This window comes from Cydia splendana, chromosome 22 (assembly GCF_910591565.1).
Source record: "Cydia splendana chromosome 22, ilCydSple1.2, whole genome shotgun sequence".
Classification (NCBI taxonomy): domain Eukaryota; kingdom Metazoa; phylum Arthropoda; class Insecta; order Lepidoptera; family Tortricidae; genus Cydia; species Cydia splendana.
Genome location: NC_085981.1, coordinates 11301548 through 11328404, shown reverse-complemented (window position 1 = coordinate 11328404; position 26857 = coordinate 11301548). Strand labels below are relative to the sequence as shown.

The 26857-nt window shown below is 38.7% G+C and overlaps 3 protein-coding genes across 3 annotated transcripts; 1 reads left to right on the top strand and 2 right to left on the bottom strand.

Annotated features, from left to right (window-relative positions):
* Positions 1-263: 263 nt before the first annotated feature.
* Positions 264-14879, bottom strand: LOC134801643 (facilitated trehalose transporter Tret1-like). Its single transcript, XM_063774262.1, has 3 exons — positions 14775-14879; positions 13906-14038; positions 264-1525 (listed from the first exon to the last, which is right to left on the bottom strand). Exons 1-3 carry the CDS (start codon positions 14814-14816, stop codon positions 264-266), a joined length of 1437 nt encoding a protein of 478 aa, XP_063630332.1. The 5' UTR covers positions 14817-14879.
* On the top strand, positions 6326-8216 carry LOC134801469 (cytochrome P450 6B2-like). Its single transcript, XM_063774068.1, has 2 exons — positions 6326-7705; positions 7980-8216. Exons 1-2 carry the CDS (start codon positions 6337-6339, stop codon positions 8198-8200), a joined length of 1590 nt encoding a protein of 529 aa, XP_063630138.1. The 5' UTR covers positions 6326-6336; the 3' UTR covers positions 8201-8216.
* Positions 14880-22823: 7944 nt separating the features above from the next.
* Positions 22824-26627, bottom strand: LOC134801399 (facilitated trehalose transporter Tret1-like). Its single transcript, XM_063773932.1, has 3 exons — positions 26499-26627; positions 24941-25076; positions 22824-24227 (listed from the first exon to the last, which is right to left on the bottom strand). Exons 1-3 carry the CDS (start codon positions 26532-26534, stop codon positions 22897-22899), a joined length of 1503 nt encoding a protein of 500 aa, XP_063630002.1. The 5' UTR covers positions 26535-26627; the 3' UTR covers positions 22824-22896.
* Positions 26628-26857: the final 230 nt, after the last annotated feature.

The following is a 26857-nucleotide window of genomic DNA, read 5'->3' as shown; positions in this document are numbered from 1 at the left end:
TCTTAGCACCATGTAATTTAAAGCTCTGCTCGCGAGGTCTACAGCTCACAGAGCCACTAGTTATTTATATCTGACTTAACTGATTTGAAAACATGTTATAACTAGGGAACAAAACAAATAGCTTACTAATTAAGTAGGTACTATTATAATATGTTAATAAATTACTATTACTTGTTTATACTTACTATAAAAAGAAGGTTCCTTAAAGAAATCCGTAAAAAGACGGTATAAAATTTTTGAAACTTATACATTTCACTTTAACATTAATTCTTTATCAACTTAGCAGACTCATTGTCCGACTGGCCTTTGCGGGTCCCTCGGAACTCCTCCTCAATATCCTGAAGAATCCTGTCTTTAGTCTCTGGTAGCATCCACCATGACACCAACAAACTATACCCGACCATCCCAGAGTAAAGCCAGTATGTGCCATGAAGACCCAAACTATTGAAGAAAAAGGGGTTACATTTCAACGTGATAAAAAGATTTGATGACAGAAAGAGTACCGATAATGTTCCTGCCAAACCCTTGTATTCTAAAGGAAATACTTCACCCGCTATAATATTTGGCAGTGGAACTGATCCGGTAGCTATAGAGAACATGTGTATATGGATCAGCGTTATACCTATTAAAGGATGATCATAAGGCAAAAGATCTTTAGACTTAAAATAGGCATAAACACCTATAGTCATAAATAATAAGAAGTTAATACTAATGGTAGAGATAAGCATAGGCCTTCTCCGATATCTTCGAATAACAAATACTGCACAGAAGTTGGATATAATTCTCTGAATGTCCATGGAAATAATCATCAGTGAAACATCGACCTTTCCGATGATCTTGTGGAATATTTCCTGAGTGTATGCTGCCAGAATATTAGCGCCAGACCATTGCCCAATCATGTATAAGTGCATGACCAAAATCAACGGCTTGTAAAACTCCTTTTTTCTAAAAACTTTCCTGTAATATTGAAATTTGCTTTCAGTGTTTTGTTTTTCATCGTTTTTTAATTCATTCAACATATGTGTTTTGATCATCTTTTCTAGTTCTTCCTCTTCATCATAGCCTCTTAACCAATGAAATGTTTTTCTACATTCATCATATCTTCCTTTAGAAACTAAATAGCTTGGAGATTCTGGGGAATGAATGACTATAATTAAATTAACAAAAGTTATCACAGCGCATACGAGAGCTATCACTTCCCAGGTAAAATATGAACCAAGAGCATGAGTGGTTAGAGTTCCACATGCGATAGCTAATGATATAGTTGTCAGGAAAGCTCCTCTGTTCTTTGGGCTGGTGTATTCGCCGATTAAAACTGAACACAAGGAAGCAGAGAGTCCCATGGAGAAACCCTGAAGGAACCGGGCGATGATCAGGGTTGCCACGCTAGTGGCGAAGAGGATACAGAACCAGCCGGTGATCATAAAGCTGACGCTGATGATGTTGGCAGCCCTACGGCCGAGGCTGTTCATGATGAATGGCAGCGTCAGGGCCCCAGCAACTAGGGCGATGCTAATGATGGATGCTGTGAAGTAAGAAAATTAATCATAAAATATGAAGAAGAAGTAAGTAAATTGAAACATAAGGACAGCGTTAATTGTAAGCTTATCAAAATTATGCTAATACATAAGTAAGTACATCGTATGCCGTGGGCACAGACAAAACATCCTCCAGACTTAGCATAGTCGCGCTACCCCCTCTGCCACGCATACGGTAATTTTACTCCATGTTCGAGTCGAAAGTGTCTTTGTGTGACGTCCGTGAACTCGTTCGTCGTTTGAACGGACCAATCACGGCACGGGACTTCGCTCACCTCGTCCCGCGCACCCCCGCATTTTTGGCATCATCGGTTGCATGAAATAATTGCTCTAAACTCGGTCTAGAGGATTCCTAGTATATGGCCGTGGGGGAAACATGCAGGCGCCTTACTTTACATAGGTACTTTATTTATTTTTTATTTTATTTTATTAAGGTTCACCAACAATTGTTGACATCGATACATTTAAAACGTACAAGCTAATACGTGTTGGGAGTGATGTCACAATCACTTACAGGTAAACACCTAAAGAAATATCTAAATTTAAACTTATATTCTAATTATGTATGTTTTAGGAAATATTTTCGGACAGATGTTATAAATTTATTTAGTGGGTCATAGTACATATCCGCTTTGTCACAGCAACCATTAGCAATTTTACATAACCTGCATATTGGAGAGTTAGTGCCTGAAACTGATCTTCTAAGCGGGGCGTAAAAAGGGGTGATAGCATTACGGGGGAAACGAGATGGAGCACGAAAGTTCAAGCAATACAAATGTATTGCGCCTCATTCGGCCTTTTATGCCTTTAGAATTAGAAAGACCAGGTCAGGCGGTCACCTAGCAGTTTATTGATACGTATTCAGTTTATCTTTAATGAATGATTACAATGATCAACAGTATGATGGCAACGAAGGCATAAAATATTAGTTTTCGCCTGAAAGTCAGTAGTTTTTCGAACTGAATCGGTCAATTCTTGTTGATAGTATAGATAAGAATCTTCTTAGAACGATACGAACGATACCATATCATGGTTATTGAACCATCAGTCGCATGCCTGTCTGCCTTTTAAAATAATTAGCAATCGAAAAGTTTAATAACCTCGTAAGGTAAACGTACTAGTGCTCGACACGCTAATGCCCAATATATGACACCTTGCTGTCACCTCTATTGACAATGTCTTAAGTTTCAAGATGACATGTACTGGGACCGCATCGAGCACCAGTACATTTTCCTTACATATGTATATGCCCCACCACGCAAAGTAGGATAAATAATTGTGAGTGACATTGGAAAGTTAACAAATGAATAAGTTATCGAATGCCACACGTTTGATAGTACAAGTGAGGCTGAAAAATCATCACGATCTAACATCAAAATAGGCGTATTTCGTGTATTCCCACTATTTATTGAAAATAATTATAAATTTTCAGGATTCCATACCAAAAAGGTACATTAGGAACCCTTATAGTGCGACTCTGTGCGTCCGTCTGTCTGTCACATTCCTAAATATTTTAAATATAAATCAATTAACTTTTATGAGTACCTAACTGAAGATTAAACATAAGGTAATTTTAAGTACGGTACCATAACTTATGTTATGTTATGTAATACTAATACATAATATTGTGCTGACAACAGTGACTTCACTTCTAATAATAAAAAATATAATTCACCAATAGTTCTACGAAAAGTAGGCAAGCGACGGCAGCACATACACCGATATCAAACCACCACATAAGATTGATATCAAAGATTTCATAGTAGGTATACTGAAGATTACTTAATGAAAACTTTTAGATTAGGATCAATCATATTTAGGATTAGTCATATTTTCCATCAATAAGTAGGTAATGACTGATTATTGAATTAAGGATGACTCACGTTGCGTGGACGTCACGTTGGAACGGTCCGGGTTCAAGCCGAGACGTCAGACACTTCGTTACCATCGTTCACCATGATAATGCCAATTTTTCAACAATTAAAGTGTAAACAATGACAATAATGACGTTGTTTATTTTAAATTGCCGTCGATAACGGTTTTGACATTTGTTTGAATTAGAAAGAGACATATTTAATCTAATAGGACTAATTAAAGAACTTGACGAAAAACGAATGGGACGACCCAAGATGATACCATCTAGTTAGGTTTCGGGGATGCACTGGCTGGACGATGGTAATGGATCGATTATTGATACAATCATCGGAAGAAGAATTTGAAGAAGACTAAGCAGAAAATAATAAATAGGTATCTTTAAAGGGGCCCACTGATTACCAGTCCGCCGGACGATATCGGCCTGTCAGTTACAAGCAAAATTTGACAGCTCCGAACAACTGACAGGCTGATATCGTCCGGCGAACTGGTAATCTGTGGGCCCCTTAACACGCTTACTGAGACCCGCTGAGACTAAGAACACATAAACAAATAAAAATGGAAATAAGTAACTAGATATACCTACCAGGTACTATTAAAAGCGTCACTGTATAAGAATTGATCTAAAATTTTTGGCGTAAAATGAAGAGGAAGGAATGGAGAAATTTACACGCTTCTGGTAAGCTTCGGTAGCTTAATTGGTAAAGAGCAATTGGACCGGTGTTCTAAAGGGATGATTCTCGCCCGAAGTGGTATTTTTTTCCATTTTCCCAAAATTATCTGCTTGATAAAAATTGAGTTTTAATCAAAATTCTTCCATCATGGATTGGTTCATCATGGTTGAGTTGGTTCAATTTCTCGAAAAAGCCGGAAAAGCAGTAGTAAAATAACGTATGACGTGTAACATTGCAAAAAAGCTCGCCAAATTTTTTTTATCATCGATAATGTAATTTCTATTTAATGGATCTAGATATTCAAGATCATAATCGATATTGATAATTTTGATAAATAATGACTTTTCGAATGTGTTTGTAATACTATTTCAAAGTCAGTGTCAAAATCAAGAGTCAGATCAGAAATGAGAGCCAACTACGGATCTATATATGTCGGCGGCCGATCGTAAGATCAGCCAGATCGTAATGTTCCTTTGTGACGATTAAACCAATAAGCGCCACTTGGACCATTCCACTAACCCGGTGTTAACCGGTTAAACCTGGAGTTACCGTGGTTACCAGTACAATTTGACACTGGGTTAACGGTTTAACCCTTGGGCTTAACCGGTTGACCCCGGGTTAGTGGGATGTTTCAAGTGGCGCTCAGTAGATTAGGACGAGGTAGGATAGGTTCGTTAGGTTGCTGTCAAACTGTCTAGAAATAGGAGCCCCGCGTAGTTTTTACGGGTTATTCCCACTAGTTACCACCAAGTTCTTACCAGTGGTAACTACTGGGATTTTTTTTCCCACCTTTTACAACTGATAACTACTGGGAAAAAAAATCCCACCAGTTACCACCAACTCGGCTTGGTGGTAACTACTGGGAATTTTTATTCCCAGTAGTTACCACTGGTAAAAGGTGGGATTTTTTTTGCCAGTAGTTACCACCAAAATATTGTTAGAATTCAATACTAATAAAAACAGTATAAATACTAATAAAAACAGTATAGTATAAATGTAGCGTGCTGTAATAAATAATTATGTGTCAGTTAGTGATTCAGTAAACTGCTTTAAAAGTGATCAAAAATATTAAAACGGTTTTACCGGTATTAGTGTAAAAACTAAAATAGAAGAGTCTCATTCTAGTTAAGTAGAAATTAACTTAGTATCCGGATTAAATTTATCTCATTAACTGTAGATTGAATTACATATTTATACAAACGAACAAACAAATCAGTCAAAAACCGACAGAACCGATTTCGTTTTATTATTTACAGCTACTTCATTTCGTTCTATTATAACACGACGCAGAGCTGGAATATGTAGGTATTCATAATTTGTAGTCAAGCTAAATAAGTAAAGCGCATAGTTGTTATTAAAACCGCTTAGGGCGCGCCTAATAAATATGTAATTCAATCTACAGTTAATGAGATAAATTTAATCCGGATACTAAGTTAATTTCTACTTAACTAGAATGAGACTCTTCTATTTTAGTTTTTACACTTATACCGGTAAAACTGTTTTAATATTTTTTCCCAGTAGTTACCAGTGGTAAAAGGTGGGAAAAAAAATTCCCAGTAGTTACCACTGGTAAGAACTTGGTGGTAACTAGTGGGAATAACCCGTTTTTACCTTTTATCTCAATTACTCTGAAAAACTTCTTTTAAAATTTTGCTAGTCAGATCTGAAAATAAATAAAAATTAGACATGTTTTAGTGATAGTTTTCTGTCGCTCCAACTTTTAGAGCCACCCCACACTAGCGTCTCCCGAGTATCGGTGTCTAGTCAACTCTATGGCTGCCGCTCGACGCAACGTTGGCGCAACTGCGCAGGGACGCCATTTTCCATAGCGCTGACTAGTGACTAGATGCTGACGCTCAGCAAGGAATCTGCCCTTGCAAATACTTAATAGTCTATTTTCTCCTCCTCCAGAGTACTGTTGCAGACAATATCCTGACAATAAATATAATAAATTATTTATGTACCATCAGCATCACAACTCAAAAAACCACCTACTCATTTCGAATTTCTAATTAAAGTATCTAAAGTATCAATATTCACTGGAAAACACATTATCAATAGCTATCTATTATTGATCAAGATTAAAATAATTGTATGTATATGTATTGCATAGGTACAGGATGTCTAAACGTGTTGGAACATTTATCAATAGGTATTTAGATTAATATCAGTGATTAATTGACTTTCCAATATTTATATAAAAGACTAGCCGCCGGTTTAATCCCCATTGATTGCTATAAACCCAAAGCAAAATGATTTTTTTAATTGCCGGCGTTATCATTACCTTCTTGTATTGGTACAGTACGAGAACATTCTCATACTGGAAAAACAGGGGAGTGAAACATGACTCACCAGTACCAGGACTTGGAAATAATGCGGACCAAGTCTTCGCCAGGAAGAGCATGTCACAAGTCATCGAGGACGTGTACTGGAGGTACCCTAACGAGAAAATCGTCGGTTTCTATAGACTCACCCAGCCAGAGCTGGTGATCAGGGACCCCGATGTAATAAAAAGTGTTTTTACGACCGATTTTCCGTATTTCTACGCCAGATCGCACCTTGGGAGCGAAAGCGGAGATCAAGTTGAACCTCTGAGGAGGAACATGTTGGTTGCGGAGGGTGATCTGTGGCGGTTGTTGAGGCAGGGGTGTTCTCCGGCGTTCACCATGGGAAAGCTGAAAGCTATGTTTCCGCTGATTGTGGAGCGAGCTGAGAGGCTCCAGGAGCTGACGCTGGGGCTCGTTGAGCGCGGCGCTCCCATCGACGCGCGGGACCTCATGGCCCGCTTCACCATCGACTTTATCGGCGCCTGCGGCCTCGGCATCGACGCCGCCGCCCTGAATGACGACAACTCCCCGTTCCGAAAACTCGGTGAACAAATATTCCACATAGGTCCTAGAGAAACCATCATTTACATCCTAAAAGAATTGTTCCCCGGCAAATTCCCGTTTCTGAAATATTTCGGTCAATTCGAGGAATATTTACTTCACCTGGTGCGAGAGATTCAGAATATGAGGAACAACACGCCATCGGGGAGGAATGATTTTGTGGATATGTTGATGGAGATGAAAAGGAAGGGGAAAATCGAAGTGGAATCCATGGAGAGACGGAAGCCAGATGGCACTCCGGAGCGAGTGTCAATGGAGTTGGACGATATGCTGATAGCAGCTAATGTGTTCATGTTCTTCGCAGCCGGTTTCGAGACGGCTTCTAACTCCACCAGCTTCACGCTCCATGCACTGGCATACAACCCGGATAAACAAAAGAAAGTCCAACAAGAAATTGACAGAGTGCTCGGTAAGCATAAAAACAAACTTAGTTGGGATGCGATTAAAGAGATGCAGTATTTGGAGTGGACGTTCAAGGAAGGCTTGCGTATGCAGCCACCAGTGGGACATATAGGGAGGACGTGTAAAAGAAAATACACCTTCCAGGAGCTAGGTTTGACCATTGACGAAGGAGTGAGAGTGAGGATATCAGTTCAGGCGTTGCACAAGGACCCATTGTACTGGGATAACCCTGAGGAGTTCAGACCTGAAAGGTTTAGCCCGGATGAGTATAACGAAGCTAGAACAAAATATACCTATATACCTTTTGGCACTGGACCGCGGATATGTGCTGGTAAGTTAAACAAATTATTTAATTGGCCTTGTGACTTTTTTTAGAATTCCACAATCAGACTGTGCTTGCATTCAGTAATTTTTTTTCTTTAATTCTTATAGCGTTATTCTTAAACATCTATAAAATTCAACAAGCAACATCCGTAACAAGTTTTGTCAATTGCCAAGGATATATAGTTATTGAACTAGTTCGATCCGGAGAAAGGACTGCAACTCTATCTGCGTCGTCAAATGTCATTTTAATTTGTTGATTACTCACTTGTTTTTTTTTTTAGGTGAACGTCTCGGCATGATGCAGTCTCTAGCCGGCTTGGCAGCCGTATTGTCTCGTTTCACCGTGGAACCAGCACCAAACTCCAAACGGAACGCCACAATAGACCCCAAGTCCAACATCACCCAAGGAGTGGTCGGAGGACTACCACTCATTTTCAAGGAGAGGAAGAACTTCCAAACTGAACCGTTATTGATAGAAGAGTTTCCAGTCAGAGCATTATAGTCGGTAGATGGCGCTGTATTTTTAGAGATAGATCTTTATTTCTTTATTTGCATACCATCAGGTATTTTGGATACATCATCAATGGCCAGTGCATCCCTGACGGATGATTGTTGCAACGCTGTGTCACAAGAGCGGTTGAGACGGCCAAAGCATTTCCGCTAATGGCTATACAAGCCTATCGCTGCACGGCACTTCTTGCCGCATAAGTCGCATGTCTGTGTATATTATGGACCCTGGAAAGGGTCAAAATAGGAAGGTCATAATATCACAAAGTTCATTTATAATCATTTTAATGAAATAGTGTGCTGTGTTTGGAAGTATTCCGTCAAATGAAGAGCGTGGACATTTATATGCAATGTGAGAAAAATATGTTTTTGCAATCAGTGATTGTTGTTGATTTTGTTTGGCTGTGAGGAATGTGGACTCTAGAAGAGTATTGTGAATTTATAACTGTGCACGTTTAGTAATAATGTAACTAATTTAAGGGTTGAAACAGATGCACTGCAAATCGCAGTTGGCGCAATCTATAAAAACATCAGTTTTGGCTATATTTTTTTCGCCATACTTTTGCCAAGAATGAGGTTTCCCTAACCCTTGTTGGACTAACGTGTTGGATCTTATATTTTATTTTTAAGTTATTGTGGTATATTAAAATAACTTATATTAACTAATCCTGTGTTTCCATTTTAGTAGGCTCTTCAATCCTATATCTAAGCCGAAATCTTATAGAAAATAGATAGAAAATATTTATTTGGCGTGAAAACATACATTAGGCACAACTGCAAATTAAATAAAAGAAACGTACCTACACCAAATAGGATGGGAGCCGATCTGCATAGTGATTCGGTAAAATTGTGTTTTTTGAAAAACAAATTATAGCCAGCATTCAATGAATGTAGTATGGTACCTTTGAGTATTTCTTTTATCATTTATCAGTATGGTGCTTTACGCACACTAGTGTCCCATCCCCTCCCCCTGACGCAACTCCCCCTTTTAGCATGAAATATGTCCTGGTTTTAACCGTTGAATGAGCTAGCTGGTTTTACCCATACGATTTCTTTCAGTACTATCACGTACTATGTTATATTGAACTTCAACAAGTTAATATATGAATATTCATACCATATGGTGAGTCTTACCAAAAAGTTGCATATAACCTTTTTTGTTTAAAATTTATTAACGATTATTTCCCTTAAAGAATCTGCGACGTATAATAATTGCCACGCCTTGAAATACTGTAGTATGAAAAAGATAATGGTAATCAGATGCAACTGATGACATATGTGACGTTATCTATGAAAAGGGACCTTATTGTCGATGGCGCTTACGCCATTATTAACGAAGCTCCGATATAAATACAATGCCGCGCGACGCTGTGCGGCGTAAGCGCCATCGACAATAAGGTCCCTTTTCATAGAGAATGCCCCATATTTTCTGATAACAGCAATAAGCTGTGCAATAACAATAACACTCCTGCGATTTGTTTACGAACGGCTGGACGCTCATATCTAGAGAGTCAGTGTTTACAACTATGCGAGTTATTGATCTATACAATACCATACAAAATTACAAATACTCTTTATTTTTTTTAGGTTTTATTGAATGTATATTTACTATATTTTCAAAGGTATTACATCAATTCTAGACGAAACCTAATGTCACCTGGGGCATAGTCCCCAGGACACTGGCCCTTCGAGCAACACCGGCTTCCGACACATCGGAAGGGAGGGGCCCAAGCGATATCTTACCGTACAAATCTTTCTGCCATTTTTTGCGGGGGGAAAGGTGCACACAGTCGCACTTCTCACACACTTACATACAAAATCCAATCTGTAATGACGACACAAATACATAGAAAATGACACACGTCAAAGACAAATCTTGCAAACCTCGATCTCTTTTTGTGTACGGACGAGTCACAAGTGTCACAACACGCACACTAACACATTTTCGTCGAAGAATTTTATTGTATTCTGACAGATGAGAAGTCGGATTTGTCGCTCGACCGATCCGCATTTGTACTGGGCGAGCAAAATCGATAAATCTAACAATTACATGAGACTCATCATCATCATTTCAGCCTATATACGTCCCACTGCTGGGCACAGGCCTCCTCAAATGCGCGAGAGGGCTTGGGCTATAGTCCTCACGCTAGCCCAATGCGGATTGGGGACTTCACATACACCTTTGAATTTCTTTGCAGATGTATGCAGGTTTCCTCACGATGTTTTCCTTCACCGAAAAGCTAGTGGTAAACATCAAATGATATTTCGTACATAAGTTCCGAAAAACTCATTGGTACGAGCCAGGATTTGAACCCGCGACCTCCGGATTGAAAGTCGGACGTCATATCCACTCGGCCACCACCGCTCGGGCACATGAGACTAAAATATAATAATTGTGTTTAAATGTAATTAAACGTATGATATGTAAAAAAATATTACATGTGAAATATAACACCTTTTTTTTGTAAATTTGATGTCTCCGACCTCTTTTTACGACAAAAAACCGAGCAATTAGGCATTTTTTCTGCTGCTGTGTTCACGCGCGCGTCTGGACTCGGTCTAGTTGAAAATCCGAGCGCAACTAGTTTTTTTACCCGCGCTAGATCAGTTAATCTTGTACCTAGGCAGAGGGGAAATAGTGAGAATGCCGCCTCCCTTCCGTGTTATACAATACAAATACAAATACAAAATTCTTTATTTCTTTTAAATACACGTGGCCATGGTTTAGGGGATGGAGCCGCCCGGTAAGCAAAGAATTGCCTGTGTTGGGAGGCACCGCTCTTCCCTAGGTTAACAACAAACTTTTTATCTAAACATAAATACCTAAAAATATAATTTCTAAAACTAAAGTAACAACAATGACCATTTTTAGCTTACACGTTAGATGCTTATAATTAGGTGTAAAATTTTAACAGATTTATTTTATTGTAAGTAGCTTAAATATAATAATAAATGTAAATGCATGAAAAACGCTCGCGCGTGTGCGTGTGTGTGTGTGTGTGTGTGTGTGTGTGTGTGTGTGTGTGTGTGTATGTATATATATGACAGAGACTATTCTGTCCGATTGCCATTTTTTTATTTGTGTTATTTAGTATTCTAAGATTAGTAGTTTTTCCGTTTCCTCATATGATTTCGTTTTTAGCCACTGAGTGAGGAGCGTTTTGCAATCTCGGTGTGACTTTGAGTGGATGTCTAGTTCTTTATTTATTTTATTATATAAATAGGCAGACTTTGCGTTAAATTGCGACCTTGCAAAGTGCGATCTTGTACGTGAAGTTGTAGCTACATGGATAATACGTCTATTATTTTTGTAGTTAGGATTATAAGGTAATAATTTGTGTGTTTTTAGTGTTGTTTGTAATATATATAACTTCCTGACCGAAAGTAGGCCACTAGTTTGGAATAATAAGTCGGTGGGGAATCTAATTTTTTTGAAAAACATGACTTTTAACAGAGCACGTTGAGCTCGTTCCAGATCAATGAGACGACTTTTTGCTGCGCCTCCCCACACAGGTATACAATACACTATTATAGATTGTACCAAAGACATATAAATTTCATTTAAAACATTGCGGGAGTTGGTTAAAGTTGTGCTCATTTTACATGGAACAATGTACCTCAGCGTCTTAAATATCCAGATCATTTTCCTAACTCTACTAGTGATTTGGTCAATGTGAGAATACCAGTTCAAGTTTTGATCCAAGAGTACACCTAGGTATTTTGTTTCAGCTACTTTTTCTATAACCGGACAATTACAGACAGAAGAGTTAGATCGTTGGCACGAGTGAATTTTAAGGTCCATTTGAAAGGGAGGCTGAGTGGAATTTGTTATACTAAAGCATATATATTTTGTTTTATTCGTGTTCAGTGTTAACAAATTTATCCTTAGCCAATTCGAGATTTTAGCCATACCACTTTCAGCGTTGACCTTCACCTCATCCCATGATTTTCCAGAAAATATAACGGCTGTGTCATCAGCGTAGGAGAATATGTTAGCTTTAGGAATGGACATGTCACAGAGGTCGTTAATATAGACTAAAAATAAAGTTGGGCCTAAAACACTTCCCTGGGGCACGCCGTACAGCACGTCCTCATTTTTACTACTATATTCGCCCAGCTTAACCCGTTGCTGCCTACCGTACAGGTAATCTATAAAGAGTGCGAGTGGTGTACCCCTGACACCTTTTTTTTCCAGCTTTTGCACAAGAATGGGAAGAGAGACTGTGTCAAACGCCTTTTTTAAATCTAGAAAGACCGCTAAGTTCTTTTTGTTGTTGTCCAGGTGATCTACAACTATCGAGGTAAGAGAATTTATTGCATCTTCGGTTGATTTACCGCGTCTAAATCCAAACTGCGATGTAGACAGAAGGTTGAATTTGTCTAAATAGTTCAACAGTCTGCTATTTAGTAGCTTTTCTAAGATTTTAGAGATCACCGGTAGAACTGAAATAGGCCTGTAGTTGTTAACGTTGTCTTTATCCCCACCCTTGTACACAGGCGTTATTAGGGACTGTTTTAGAGATTTCGGAAATACTCCCAATATAAAACAGAGGTTTATTAGGTGCGTTATAATAGGGACTATTTCTTTGGATACGTATTTCAAAAATTTTGTGGAGACGTTATCCCAGCCTGGCGCGCTACTTGATTTAAGACTTGCTAGCGTGTTATAAACTTCCTCTTCGTTAGTAGGCAATAATACGAAAGATCCAGGTTGCACGGGAAGTTCGTTGAGGAATGCGTTTACATCGTCCTGAGAGTCCGGGATAATTTGTTCAGCCAGCTCCTTTCCGATGTTAGCGAAGTGTGTGTTAATATAATTTGCTGACTCTGCGATTGTGGGTTTAACGTTTAAAAGCTCTGTATGAAGTTTATTAAGTTTGTTAGTGTATGTCAATGATTTTATATTTTTCCAAAGTAGTTTATTGTTATTTACAGAATTTTCTAGGAGCTCTCTTTCTGTGTTGCTCGAAGCACTGGCCGCATTTCCCCGCTGTATGGTTAAACTCAGCCTTTGGTCAAAATATGACCCTGCTTGTAAGTCGCCAGACACCCCAACAAGTTTTCGGGAAATATCCTTTATTAATGTTTTGGTGTCTGACGACCAAGGCCCAAAAGTCTCAACCACCAGTGCCGCAAATTCGTAATTATTTTTGTTGCACAACTCAATAAAAGAAAACAATACAAAAGAAAACAGAAGGGTCTATTGTTTCCCAAAAAGTTTTAAGACATAATGTACCTATTGTTTGTCCGCATTTTCGTTAGTCATAATTTGTCTGGTTCAGAAACGCGTAACTTTTCAGGATTGCCATAAAACAAACCTAACCTAACCTAGTTATCTATAGGATAACCTTACAACATCCTGAAAACTTGAAAAGTTAACGGTTTTAAGTTTAAGACTAATGATAATGACAAACAATACATTACTTATGACTTAAAGCTTTATGTCAAACAAAGGGACCGCAAACGGAAACACAAGCAGAAACAAGCATAGCTTCGTTTTTTAACCAACTTCTTTACCCAGAAGGAGGAGGTTCTGTATTTTAGTATTAGAAAAAGGGTGAAATAATCTCGACGCGACTTTTTATTGAAAATGTCTAAGCCCTCCGATGTTACTTAATTAACATCTTGGCTAAGCCCTCTGATGTTACTAAATTAACATCTTGGCTAAGCCCTCTGATGTTACTAAATTAACGAACCTACCAATCCATGAGCCGGAGGCAGCGTCAAGGGGAATGAATGCCGAGGCCTGTAGCTGAGGTAACAGCACGGACGTGAAGCCGACCACGAGGCCGTGGGACATCAGGTTCATGGACACCCCTGAGGTCACGAAACACTGGAACACATACATTTGGTTCAGGTCAAGGTCAATTTAGTTAAGGCGGGCAAGAGCGTCTATCAGAAGTGTCAGATAAGTCTTTCGTCTCTTCTAACTCTTGCGTACACATATTCCACTTACAAAAGGTCGGTAGAGCAGAAGGAGCGAAGCTCTTTCTATCTGACTGTGTCTGAGCGACGTATACAAATAAAAGAATAAAAAAAACGAGAAAAAATACGAGAGTTCGCCTTTCCAACCAAAAATTTTACATGCCGTTCTTTCCCACAAGCATATCAAAATTGGGATGGGAGTTTTTCGTTTTGGCAAATCTCACACTCTTAAAAAACAATCCCATTTATAACCTAACTCTATAATGACCTCGTTGTATAAAGTCGTAACAACCACCCTGAACTTTCAATAGATTGTCGACTCTATCTCTATGAACAATGAGTGGCGTTTACAATGCGTATCTACGTGTTTCCACGTGTTTAGTTGTTTCTGCATGTACCTATCCGGAAATGATAATTTAGAAAGGTGAAGATCCTTTTCCTATTGCATCTTGAAATAGCATCATATCAGCCTTATCCCCTAGTAAAGCATTGTGTATGTAGTCTATCGCCAGCTGGCCGTTAGGATATACTACACTGAAACAACTACAATGTATGTTCACTTTAAATACACAAATATTAAAACTAAACACCTAAATAAACTAATATTAATGTAAATAGTAATAAAATTAAACTTTAATTCATACCTGTTTGGTAAAAGGAGTGATCCATTTCGACCCAGAACACATTTTTATCAAATTATCACAAAACTAAGATCATCACTAACGAATTGTGTTAATGTTTCATTTGAGTTACACAAAACTGTGTTATCTTCAGTGACATTACATGTTGTTACTGATAAAGATGCCCGTAAAAAAGGATAATTTAGATAAGGGTACTCTCACATATTGACACCACGATCTACAGAGCCGACAATTTGTACTTTGTACATAGATAATAGTAAGTAGATGGTACATTCTAGTTTAATATTCGTAGGTATTTAGCTTATTAAGTTTTTCGCAAGATCCTGGGACCTATTCAGAGAGATGACGGCACCTGGAGGATCCGGAAAAATGCCGAGATCGAGGAGTTAGTGGCCGAACCCAATATCGTCGGCGAAACGAAAGCGCTCAGACTTCGCTGGTTCGGTCATTTACTCAGAAAGGGAGAGGATCGATCTGTCAAGAGGGCGTTTTTGGGACGACCGACTGGTAGCCGTCCGGTGGGTCGGCCCAGGTATCGCCGGGAAGACAGTGTGATGGCGGATCTGCTTCAGCTTCGCGTCAGTAACTGGCAGGAAGTTGCGCAGTATCGGGACAGGTGGCATGTTCTCGTTTCGGAGGCCAAGATTCTCTTTGGATCGCTGAGCCAAAATAGTTAGTTAGTTGTTTAGCTTATTAAATAGCGCAATCTGAAGTAAACATAAGTGAGTCCTCACGGTGCATTTGTTAGATTTGGCCATACCTTTGACCGCAAAAGACGTCAACTATAGGTTCACGATGACACGCCATATACGATACGAGTAGACGTGGCATTCAAAGGGTTAAGTACCTACACACATCATGAGTTGTAAGAATTAGACATTTAAGTTCTTTAAGTATACTCGTAAGTATATCTGCGCGCTACAAGCAGCGCTTTCCATATCGGCGGAACTTGACTTATCGTTTAAAAATTAATACAATTAAGAGCCCATCAACGTGCACACTAGCGCCACTACTAAATAATCATGATTATTTAAATTTAACGGCAGGTATTTAAAAAAGGAGGAGGAGGATACATCAAACTAATAGTTTTTATGTTGCTGGATTCGTCGATCTAGGAACTCAAAACAAAAACGGCCTTTTTAAATTTGGACGCATAGATTGCCCCCCCCCCCCCCCCCTTTTATAATTACCTGTCGTTAAATTTAAATAATCACGATTATTTAGCAGTGGCGCTAGTGTGCACGTTGATGGGCTCTTTTAAGTATACTCGTAAGTATATCTGCGCGCTACAAGCAGCGCTTTCCATGCATATCTGCCGGCGTATTATGGATAGCTTTATCCATCTTTATCCACGTGATAAAATAACTGTCACTTTTTAACACCGTGGGATAGAAAGTGACGGACACCTCTTCATCACGATGTCACGTAGACAAGAACGACCAACATATCCGTACTGGGCTGATCTTGACAATCTTGACATATCGTTTAAAAATTAATACAATTAAGATCAGAAGCGGTATCATGGTCGCATTTTTATCACCTGTCATGCCATGCGTCACTTTCACACTTACAATTTGCATGGTATAATTATATACTCCGCCTGGTACTCTCTTCCGACCACGTGACTGACACAAGCCTACGTCATCATGCGACAGCGCTATATAATAATATGCCATAGCGCTATATAAAGTGGCAATGTTATTGTGACGTAGGCTTGTGTCACGGCTTGTGTCAGGGAAGAGAAGACCATATTTATTAGACTATGCATATTTGTTAGAACGTGACAGGCATGGTGATAAATGATAAAGAAGCGACCATCTTAGCCCTACAGCAAGGTCAGCACCTGCAGCAACAAACATCAACAAGTGCGTAGATAAGATTTGATAAGGTGTGTCCAAACATAGCAAATGTGCGTGTAATTAGCGCAACTCATAAGAGCCTTGCTTAAAACGCGCAATCTACAGCAAACATGCATGCACGCACATGGCCTGGACACACCTTTAACTGGAAGACTAGCTGGAAGGTTAGCTGGAAGAGATCCCTTACAGGGATAAGTTCGCCTTTGTACCTTTATTTCTGTAAATATGATGTAAACCTGTGTTGTGTACAATAAAGTGATTACTACTACTACTACTACCTTTAAAAAAACCAGCCAAGTGCGAATCGGACTCGCGCACGAAGGATTCCGTACCATTACGCAAAAAACGGCAAAAAAATCAGGTTTGTTGTATGGGAGCCCACTTAAATATTTATTTATTCTGTTTTAGTAAGTATTTGTTGTTATACCTAGTTATAGCGGCAACAGAAATACATCATCTGTGAAAATTTCAACTGCCTAGTTATCACGGTCCATGAGATACATCCTGGTGACAGACGGACAGCGGAGGCTTAGTAATAGGGTCCCGTTTTTATTACCCTTTGGGAACGGAACCCTGAAAAACACGCCCGTCACAACAAACTGAAAATGCGTCGGCTTGATAATGTCAATCCCATATAACCATTCCAGTCGCAGAATCACAAAGTGGTAACTAAATGTCAGATGTGTCGTAACAGAGTCCACACAATGTGTCTAGAATTGTTTCGAAACAAAGTGTCGTCGCCGTGTCTACACTTTTCCGTAACAAGGTGTCGACACATTTGTGTGCACTTTGCGTGCGGTTTGCGACTAAATCTGACAGCAAATTTGTGACAGCAAATGTCAATATAAAATACCTCTTGAAAACCAAGGTTTGTCAAACTACTATTAGTGTCTCGTGTGCTCGTAATTCTAGTAAGTCATCATGGGCAATGCAAATGATAATAATCGACCGAAACCATATAAACACCCAACACCCGTCAACCTTTTACAGAAAAGTTTTTAAAGAAATTCAATAAGCTACTTAGGTCAGGCAACGAATGCTCCAAAAGTTGTAGAGGGAAATGCTCGGAACACAATTTTTGACTCCGTAACTCGGTTTGACAAGTTAGGAGGTGAACATATCAAAAGTCCCCGGCCGTAGCCCTTGAGCGGGGGGGAGAGAGGGGGCTTTGAAGGTCCCATTTTCCCGTTTTTCGATTATATCTCGGAAACTATGCATCTCAGCGACATGGCCACTTATACAAAATGAAAGTTAATTTAATTTGTTACAAGTTTATTCAGTCAATTTTTTCGATATGTTGAATAGTTTTTGAGATATCCGCTCTTGAAAGTTTATTTAGGGCTCTCAATTTTATCTTGATATATCTATATCAGTGAAGGTGCTAGGCCGTGTTTGGTATCGTTTTCGTATAAATCTGGGGTGCTGAATCCATTTAAGATATCACATTGACACCATTCCACAAAATAAAAATAAATCTTTTTAGGGTTCCGTACCTCAAAAGTAAAAAACGGAACCCTTATAGGATCACTCGTGCGTCTGTATGTATGTCCGTCTGAATACACAAAATAGTTCTTTACCTATAGATGACAGGAAAACCTATTAGAAATGTGCAGTCAAGCGCGAGTCGGACTTAATGTACGGAACCCTTAATACGCGAGTCCGACTCGCACTTGGCCGGTTTTTTTGAAACTCTTCTTGACGCTAAACCGCTGAACCGATTTCGTTGAAATTTGGTATAGAAATAGTTTGCGTCCCGGAACAGGACATAGGATAGATCTTATAACCAAAATCATCTTTTGAAGGTGTGAAAAGTGGCGTGGAAATTTGTACGGGAAATCAATAACCGCTGAACCGATTTATATGAAATTTGGGATGGTTTACATCTTTAATTTAGTTAAAAATGATGAAAAAACATGACTTCAAACCTAAACAGTATTAACTTCAAGAAGTCAATTCTGAATTCCCCCCTACACCTCATTTCACATCTTTAAAGGATGATTTTTGAGATAATTTATTATATCCTGTCTCGGGACTCAAAATATATGTGTACCAAATTTAAATTAAAACTGTTCAGCAGTTTAAGCGTGAAGAGGAGTTTAAAAGAAAGTATTTTAATAAGTTTATATGTTTTTACTTCGGAATGGTGTCAATGTGATACCTTAACTAAATTTGGTACTGCGAATTTATACGAAAACGATACCAAAACATGGCCTCGTAGCTTTACTGTTGTAGAAGTCAAAATAAAATTGAGAGCCCTAAATTCTTATTACTTGGCCAAACTTGTGTAGAAGGAAAAGGTAAAATAAAAGTCTTCGGCAGGAATATAAGACACAAATATATATTTTTTTTGCGTTACTATTTCATTCATCAAATATAAACATACCTTGATTATACTATTCTAGTGAGATCCTCATAGATAAACAAAAACATTTACTTAAAAAATTACAAGGTCGAAATGTCACGGAACTTGTGAGAGTAATATGTGAAAAATATAAACTTTTATGACAAAAAAAATCTGGACACAATTTAAGAATCACCCAATTGCGTCGAGTAATCATCTGTATTTTTGCTTGTTTCATTACCTCCTCGCTTCTTTTTTGTCCTTTGTATTCTGTAGCAATTTGTTAGATCTGAAAATAAAGATAACTTGCGTCGTCACGGATGTCGATTTATAGGTTTTAGGGAGTGCAGAATTCGAAAACGATGATCATTTTATAATCCAAGATGGCGGCTACGTATTTTGTCATAAAAGTGGAATCCAAAATAGTCATCATTTTCGAAATCTGCGCCCCCTAAAACCTATAAAACGACATCCATGACGACTTTTATGACATAGTGCATGGACGCCATCTTGTAATCCAAAATAGTCATCATTTTCGAAATCTGCGCCCCCCAAAACCTATAAAACGACACCCATGACGACTTTTATGACATAGTGCATGGCCGCCATTTTGGATTCCAAAATGGTCATCATTTTCGAAAGCGGGGCCCCCTAAAACCTATAAAACGACATACATGACGACTTTTATGACATAGTGCATGGCCGCCATCTTGGAATCCAAAATGGTTATCATTTTCGAAATCTGCGCCCCCTAAAACCTATATATCGACACCCATCTCGACTTTTATGACAAAGTGTTTTGCTACCATCTGCATGCAAGACATTTCTATTATTTTTACGTACAAAAATGGCCCCCTGTCAACTTTCAATCGAGATTTAATCGATAATTTATTCGATTAATATTCAGATTAATTCAATTTCAATCTATGTTAGGTCGACTAAACTAATCGCGATTAAAATTTGAGAATTAACTTTTTTTATTCCATTAATTAGTCGAATAAACAGTTAATCGATTAATGCCCATCTCTGACCACGGCATTTTTACACTTTGAGAATATCTGAAAACAAATCAACACAAGGAGCCATTTTCCAAATCCAGTAACATACCAGTAACTTTGTTATTACTTTTGACAGCGCGTGTCATGTGTCAACACAGAGTCGACACAAAGTCGAAACATTGCAACTACTTTGTGACTGCAATATTTCTCAGCCTTAAACCATATTTATACATCATAATTAACAAGTTTCGTAGTATGTAAAGCGTTATTTCTATTATTTAAGTATAGTATACGCATCGAAGTACTAAAAATGCTTCAAATAATATAGTTATGAACACAGGCACTGAGAAGTAAACAATTTCATTTCCGGCTAAACTAAAACAATGTGGTGGCGCGTTGATTATATTACACTTAGTTTATCAAATCACTCGAGCAGTTTAATTCCCCATAATAATTTAGGATATAGGTTTACCTATCTTGTAGGATATTAAATATTTTATCTTTATGCCGTTTAGTACAGCTTTTATGTCTACCGTTCTCCAATTTTCCCTCAACTGCTCAAGGGTTAACTGGAAGAGATCCCTGAAAGGGATAAGTTCGCCTTTGTACTAATGATGTGTGTTCTTTCATGTTTTATGTTTCTTTTTGTACAATAAAGTATTTTACTACTACTACTATAATTTAAGTCATATTGTAATATAAATGCAAACAATATATAATTACGTCTTGTAATCCGTTTTAGAGATGGCGTATTAATGTCACTTATTTTTATTTAAGTATTTTTCCATCTGACAGTTTCCATTTGACAGGAACAAAATGAACGAATGAACGAATGATTTTGGCATAAAGTAGTCGCAAACCCGAAACAATGTGTGCACACGGCGACCACACTTTATGTCACTTTGTGTCATGTGTCGACCCTTCCCCATTTCTGGTAACTGTGTCGACACGGCGACGACTCTGCGACTGGAATTGTGACCGAAACAGACGGTGTCGACACAAGATGTGTCAACACCGCGTCGTAACGGCGACTGGAAATGGTTGTATGGGATGTGTGTAACGCCTGAAAATAAAACAACAAAATAGAGATAACATAAAGTTATTAATTGTTTGCAATCATTAAACGAGGTCATCGTAGATTTTAATCAAATCGTGTAGTGCGTAATTGTTCCCAATCGTATTTTCTCGGAAACGTTCGTATTTATCTTGCTACTTCAGTCAACGTCAGTACTTTTTGTACCGAGACTGACTGCAATAGCAAGACACGTTCGTACGTTTCCGTGAAAATACGATGGATAATAGTTATGAGCTATATCTGTAAGTCTAAGTAGGCAGAGTCAGTCGGGTATTTAATTGTGTGGCTGCGTAGTACTTGATGTTATTGTGATTGTCACAGTGACAATTAGCTGTCATTGGCGAGTTTATTTCGCTCAAACTTGTCCGCACAAGCAGGCGTCGCTCACTCCGCGATTTCGTCGCTTTGCTACAGGTAGCTAAAAGTACATCCGTTCGGCCACAATTTTGGGGTTTGCCATAAGCCGCGCGTGGCGCTGTCGCCACCTAGCGGCCATATCTGTGCTGATCGTAACAGACGCGTTTTGTTAGAGAGTGAGTCTTCTGTACCTAGTACTATTATTTATTCTGTGGCACAAGTATTAGTGCAGCTGACTGATATGATTCCAATATCATTCTCATATCGGTCTGATGCCAGGGCCTTACCATGATGTCCTTATTGCGATTCTGTTTAGGCCCTAAACTGAATCGCTAAAGGACGGAGCTAAATAACTAGGACCTAAACAGAATCGCAATAAGGACATTATGGTAAGGCCCCAGTGCATGTTCGGCTTCGCCTGTATGTCACGTTCGACAAAACTACGTAAATCGTTGTGGTGTGTGACAAGCTTTATTTATTCTCTACTACTAATACGGAAAGACACGCACCAAATTTTATTGCTAGTTAATCGTTATCGTGTGGCTTTTACGGCACTTAGCAAACAATAGTATATCTCAAGACCTATTTATGTAAAAAGGCCTGTACCCAATTGAATTCATATTATTGCAAATTTAGTCTGCTCAAAAGTCTTCTTAGTAACTTTTGCCGTAACAAAAATCATTATACTTCGTTTTTTTACCATAAAGAAAAAGGTAAACAAGCTTAATGCGACTTTTTAACAAGCTTAGGTCGGCTGGGGGCTGATTTTTGAATTTCGACCGTTTGATTTCGTGTATTTCGTTCAATAATATCTCCACTACTAGACATTTAAATTCTACTAATAGAATTGAAATCGAGTGGTCAATACCACTAGATTCCAAATTTCGATCGCTCGTTTTTCAAAAATTAGCATTACCACCTATTTTCGAGTGACGAAATCGAGCGATCGAAATTCAAGAATCGGCCCCCTGTATGTAACTATGTAATGGAATCTAAGGTAACTAATTTAACCATCTTCCAAGGATCGTAGCGTCATGAAAATTGGCAGCTGTAGGTATGTAGTTCTGATGACAATACAATAATATGGTACTGTCGGACTGATCTGATGATGGAGACAGGAGGTGGCCATAGGAACTCTGTGATGAAACAACGCAACCTAATTGTGTTAGGGGTTTTTAGAATTGTCTCGATGAGTAATGTTGTCTGTCGTAAGAAAAGTACAGTCAGCGATAAAAGCTTGTACCAAAAATGAAATTTTTGCCAAAAACTTATTATTGATAAACACTTCGCAGTCCCTAACACTTTGCTAACACTAAACCCTAAACTGAAAGCGATCAGGAAAACTAAACAAATAAAATCAGAATCTTCTTTCAACATACTTTATATATATTTAGAGTTTACCGATTTCGCATTGCCTTACAAAGCGATTTGCCCCTACCTGACACTGTTTGCCTACTCAGTAATAGACTCGATGACCTTCGATGACGATGAGAACCTAAATCATGGGAGCACTGCACCGCCGGTCTGCGTTGTGCAATTTTAAAGACGTCAGCGATAACGTCGACATTAACTCTTCCGGCGACAACGGACGTCCCATAAACTCCTCCTCAATATCCTGAAGAGTTCTATCCTTGGTCTCAGGTAGCACCATCCAACACACGACCAGGCAATACCCGACTATCCCAGCATACATGCAGTACGCCCCAGGGAGGCCTATCGTCGCAAAAAAATATGGCAGTGTTTTCACCGTCAGGAAAAGATTCACAGAAACGAAAAGGACGCTTATGCCGCCAGCTAAACTTCTGTATTCTAATGGAAATAACTCTCCAGCTATTATCAGAGGTAGTGGCACTGTTCCTGTAGCAATAGAAAACATGTGGATATGAGCTAGAGTTATACCTATTAATGGATGGTCAAATGGAAGATAACCATGTGTTTTGGCGTAAGTATACGCAGCTATCGTGAGGAAAGCACAAATGTTGATTAACGTAGTGCTTAACAATATAGTCCGTCTTTTGATCTTCTTGATGACATATATAGCGCTAGAGTTTGATATGATCCTCTGTGTGCCAAGACTAATAATAATCAGCCCGAACATGGCATTAGGTCCGACGACATTCTCTAATATCTTGGTGGTGTAAGCTGACATAATGTTCGCACCTCCCCATTGGCCTAACGTATAAAGGTGCATCATTATAAATATTGGTTTATAGAATTGTCTTTTTCGCACCGTCTCATTCAAATACACTAAACCGCTCTTAAGCTTCCATAGAAAAGAATCGTTTACACCAGCATCGTCTTTAGATTCCCTGATAAGAGCACTTGTTTCCATCATTGCATGTAACTCTTCCTCTTCTTTGTCACCTCTAAGCCATCTAAAGATTTGTTCACATTCTTCGTATCGTCCTTGATCAGCTAACCAGCTTGGCGATTCGGGCGAATTCATCACAATCAGCAAATTTGTGAAAGATATAAAAGCGCATAAAAGTGCTGCTGTTTGCCAACCGAAATAAGACCCAACTGTGTGAACTGTTAGGACTCCAATTGCGATGGCTAGAGAGAGGGTCATAAGGAAAGCGCCTCTGTTCTTTGGGCTTGTGTATTCTCCTATAAGTACTGGTCCTAGCGTGGCGATCATTCCCATCGAGACCCCCTGGAGGAACCTGGCGAGGAGAAGGTCAGAGACGCTGGTGGCCAGGAGGATGCTAAACCAGCCGACCAGCATGGGCAGGATGCTGACCAGATTGGCGGTTTTGCGGCCACTTTTAGCCATTACCGTGGGCACGATGAAGTTTCCAGTCACGAGAGCGAAGCCGAGAATTGAAGCTGAAAAGTAAAACATTAATAAATGTCTGTGATAAACACACAAATAAATGCCCTTACCCGTTTCGAACCCAGGACCTTCTAGGTCACTACCGAATAGGCTAGGAGGCCGTCAAAAAAGTTAATAATTCATACTTAATATTATAAATGCGAAAGTGTGTCTGCCTGTCTGTCTGTTACCTTTTCACGCTTAAACCGCTGAACCGATTTAGTTGAAATTTGGCATAGAGATAGTTTGAGTCCCAGGGAAGGACATAGGATAGTTTTTTATGTCGGAAATCATCGCTACACTGAAAAAAAAATTATCTATCGAGCACAAATTAAAGTGATTTCATTAAGATTAACTGCATGCTATCTATATCAACTAATGTACGTACGTACGTACGTAACGTACGAACAGTAAACTTTACTGCTTAGTTCGATAGGCTCATAAGGAACTGTTTATTAAAACGTTATTGCAATTTAAATTGTTTTAAACGATTTTTTCCCAATGTTGAGAGAGTGAAAAGGGTGGTGGAACCGGTGGAATTGAGAGAGTTAATGAATTACCTGTTTTATTTTTTTGGTTAAAGCTTTAAGCTTTAAGCTTGATGTAAGCATTAAGCTTATGCTCAAATTGAATTGCTATTATATACACTTTATCCAGGCGCTATACTTATTCTAGCTGCTGTTACTGATTCCACGCAGACGAAATCGCGGGCCAAAGCTAGTAATACCTATCCAAGATCCGCTGACGTCATCCACAGGTATGGGTGAGTCTGGTCGTTGCAGCTGTGGCAGCAGTACAGCCGTGAAGCCAACTGTCAATCCATGACCAGCCATGTTCAGGCACACTCCTGACGTCACGAAGCACTGTCAATCAAGATTTTTCTTATAACCTCTCGCGTCGAATGACGGTATAGTCTATCGATTTGTGGCTGGCCCCGAACTGCTAATATCCTTTGTCTATTGTTAAGTAAAACCGCACGTGCTACTTACCTGCAAAAAAGGCTCCTAATTATTCTAACTGGTACCTGAGCGCGGGCTAGTCCAACGCTCAAAAAACCAGTATAGGTGCGTTCTCCGATGACGCGCCTTTTTTACGCATCTGGATGACACAAATTTTAGACTGGTTCGATTCAACTCGCCAGCACTCAGTAACCGTAGAGAATTACACTAGACAATATTAACAATAGACAAAGGATTAGCGGCTCGGGGCCAGTTACAAATCGAAAGACTATAACTATGACAGTTCCTTCGTCTTATTTGGTTTTGGGCTTAATTAAAAAAAATAATTGAAGAAATATGTTTTACCGTGCTTTTATTACTTAAATGTTACATTTCCATAAATGTCTAGAAACATTTTACGTGCGAGTCGGTTTCGCCCACCGAGGGCTCCGTACTTTTTTGTATTTCTTGTTATAGCGGCAACAGAAATACATCATCTGTGAAAATGTCAACTTTATCACGGTTGATGAGATACAGCCTGATTACAGACAGACAGACAGACAGTGGTGTCTTAGTAATAGAGTCCCGTATTTACCCTTTGTGTACGGACCCCTAAAAATGAACTGTCATAGGGACCATCATTCGACGCCAGAGGTATAATGTGTTGAATAGTTTGGAAATCAAAAGAACAAAAATAACTTATATGACAATGACAACTATAGGTAAGTAATATATTATATGACATAACGCCTATTATACGAGTATGTATAGGTATAGATATTTGACTCTCACATCGAAAAATCGGACCAATTGGGAACATTAACAAAAAATGTCATTATAGCCTACCTATTTGGACTATTAGGGTTTATGACAGTCACTTGCTTAAAAACTAGTGCCTGCACTAATTTCTTTGTCTGAGAAAAATCAGAAAATGGGTCAAACAGATCACTGTGTTATGTCTTTTCTGTAGACATACACAAGAGTTAAGGGCTATAAAGGTTAATTTTCTTATTTAACCCTTATCCACGTGAAAAGGTCCTCCTTTTATTTAGATAACTATGATAAAATCATTGCTTACATGCCCACAAGCTGTTAACTATTGCCCACAGGAGAGAAAAATGTGCTGTTCGCGATAACACCCTAGTTTTCTCTCCTGTGGGCAATAGTTAACAGCTTGTGGGCATGTAAGTAATGATTTTATCATAGTTCTTTAAATAAAAGGAGGACCTTTTCACGTGGATAAGGGTTAAATAAGAAAATTAGCCTTTATAGCCCTTAACTCTTGTGTATGTCTACAGGAAAGACATAACACAGTGATCTGTTTGACCCAAATATACAAATACTTACTTGTCTTTGAAATGGTGAAAACCAAATTTTTGTCATTTTTTCTGACTTTACGGTATTCGAGCACTTTTTAAACCGTAAGCCATCACTCACAACTCGAACTCACAAAACTCAAGAAAATTATAACTCAACGTTAATTAACTTCAAACGTGGGTTCATATATCTTTTTGAAAGGTGCAACCATTTGCATTCACATCTTTTAATGGACTACTATTAAATTGATTAGATATTTCTTGGTATACCGACATTTTTACTACCTTTCATGATCTTTTACAACCCTCTATCGTACAAAGGTCAGATAAACAATTACTATATAAAATATGGACAGATTAATTTAACTTCTTTTGTTTTTTTGTTTTTAT

Bases quoted from the DNA above. Each gene is read 5' to 3' on its own strand.
- LOC134801399 (XM_063773932.1), bottom strand. From the start codon at position 26,534: ATGACAAAAATTTGGTTTTCACCATTTCAAAGACAA. The intron at 25,077-26,498 runs GTAAGTATTTGT...CTTGATTGACAG, and splicing joins TTTCACCATTTCAAAGACAA to TGCTTCGTGACGTCAGGAGT. The intron at 24,228-24,940 runs GTATTACTAGCT...TTTACTTTTCAG, and splicing joins CGTCAGCGGATCTTGGATAG to CTTCAATTCTCGGCTTCGCT.
- LOC134801643 (XM_063774262.1), bottom strand. From the start codon at position 14,816: ATGTGTTCTGGGTCGAAATGGATCACTCCTTTTACCAAACAG. The intron at 14,039-14,774 runs GTATGAATTAAA...TATGTGTTCCAG, and splicing joins TCACTCCTTTTACCAAACAG to TGTTTCGTGACCTCAGGGGT. The intron at 1,526-13,905 runs GTAGGTTCGTTA...CTTACTTCACAG, and splicing joins TGCCTCCGGCTCATGGATTG to CATCCATCATTAGCATCGCC.
- LOC134801469 (XM_063774068.1), top strand. From the start codon at position 6,337: ATGATTTTTTTAATTGCCGGCGTTATCATTACCTTCTTGTATTGGTAC. The intron at 7,706-7,979 runs GTAAGTTAAACA...TTTTTTTTTTAG, and splicing joins TGGACCGCGGATATGTGCTG to GTGAACGTCTCGGCATGATG.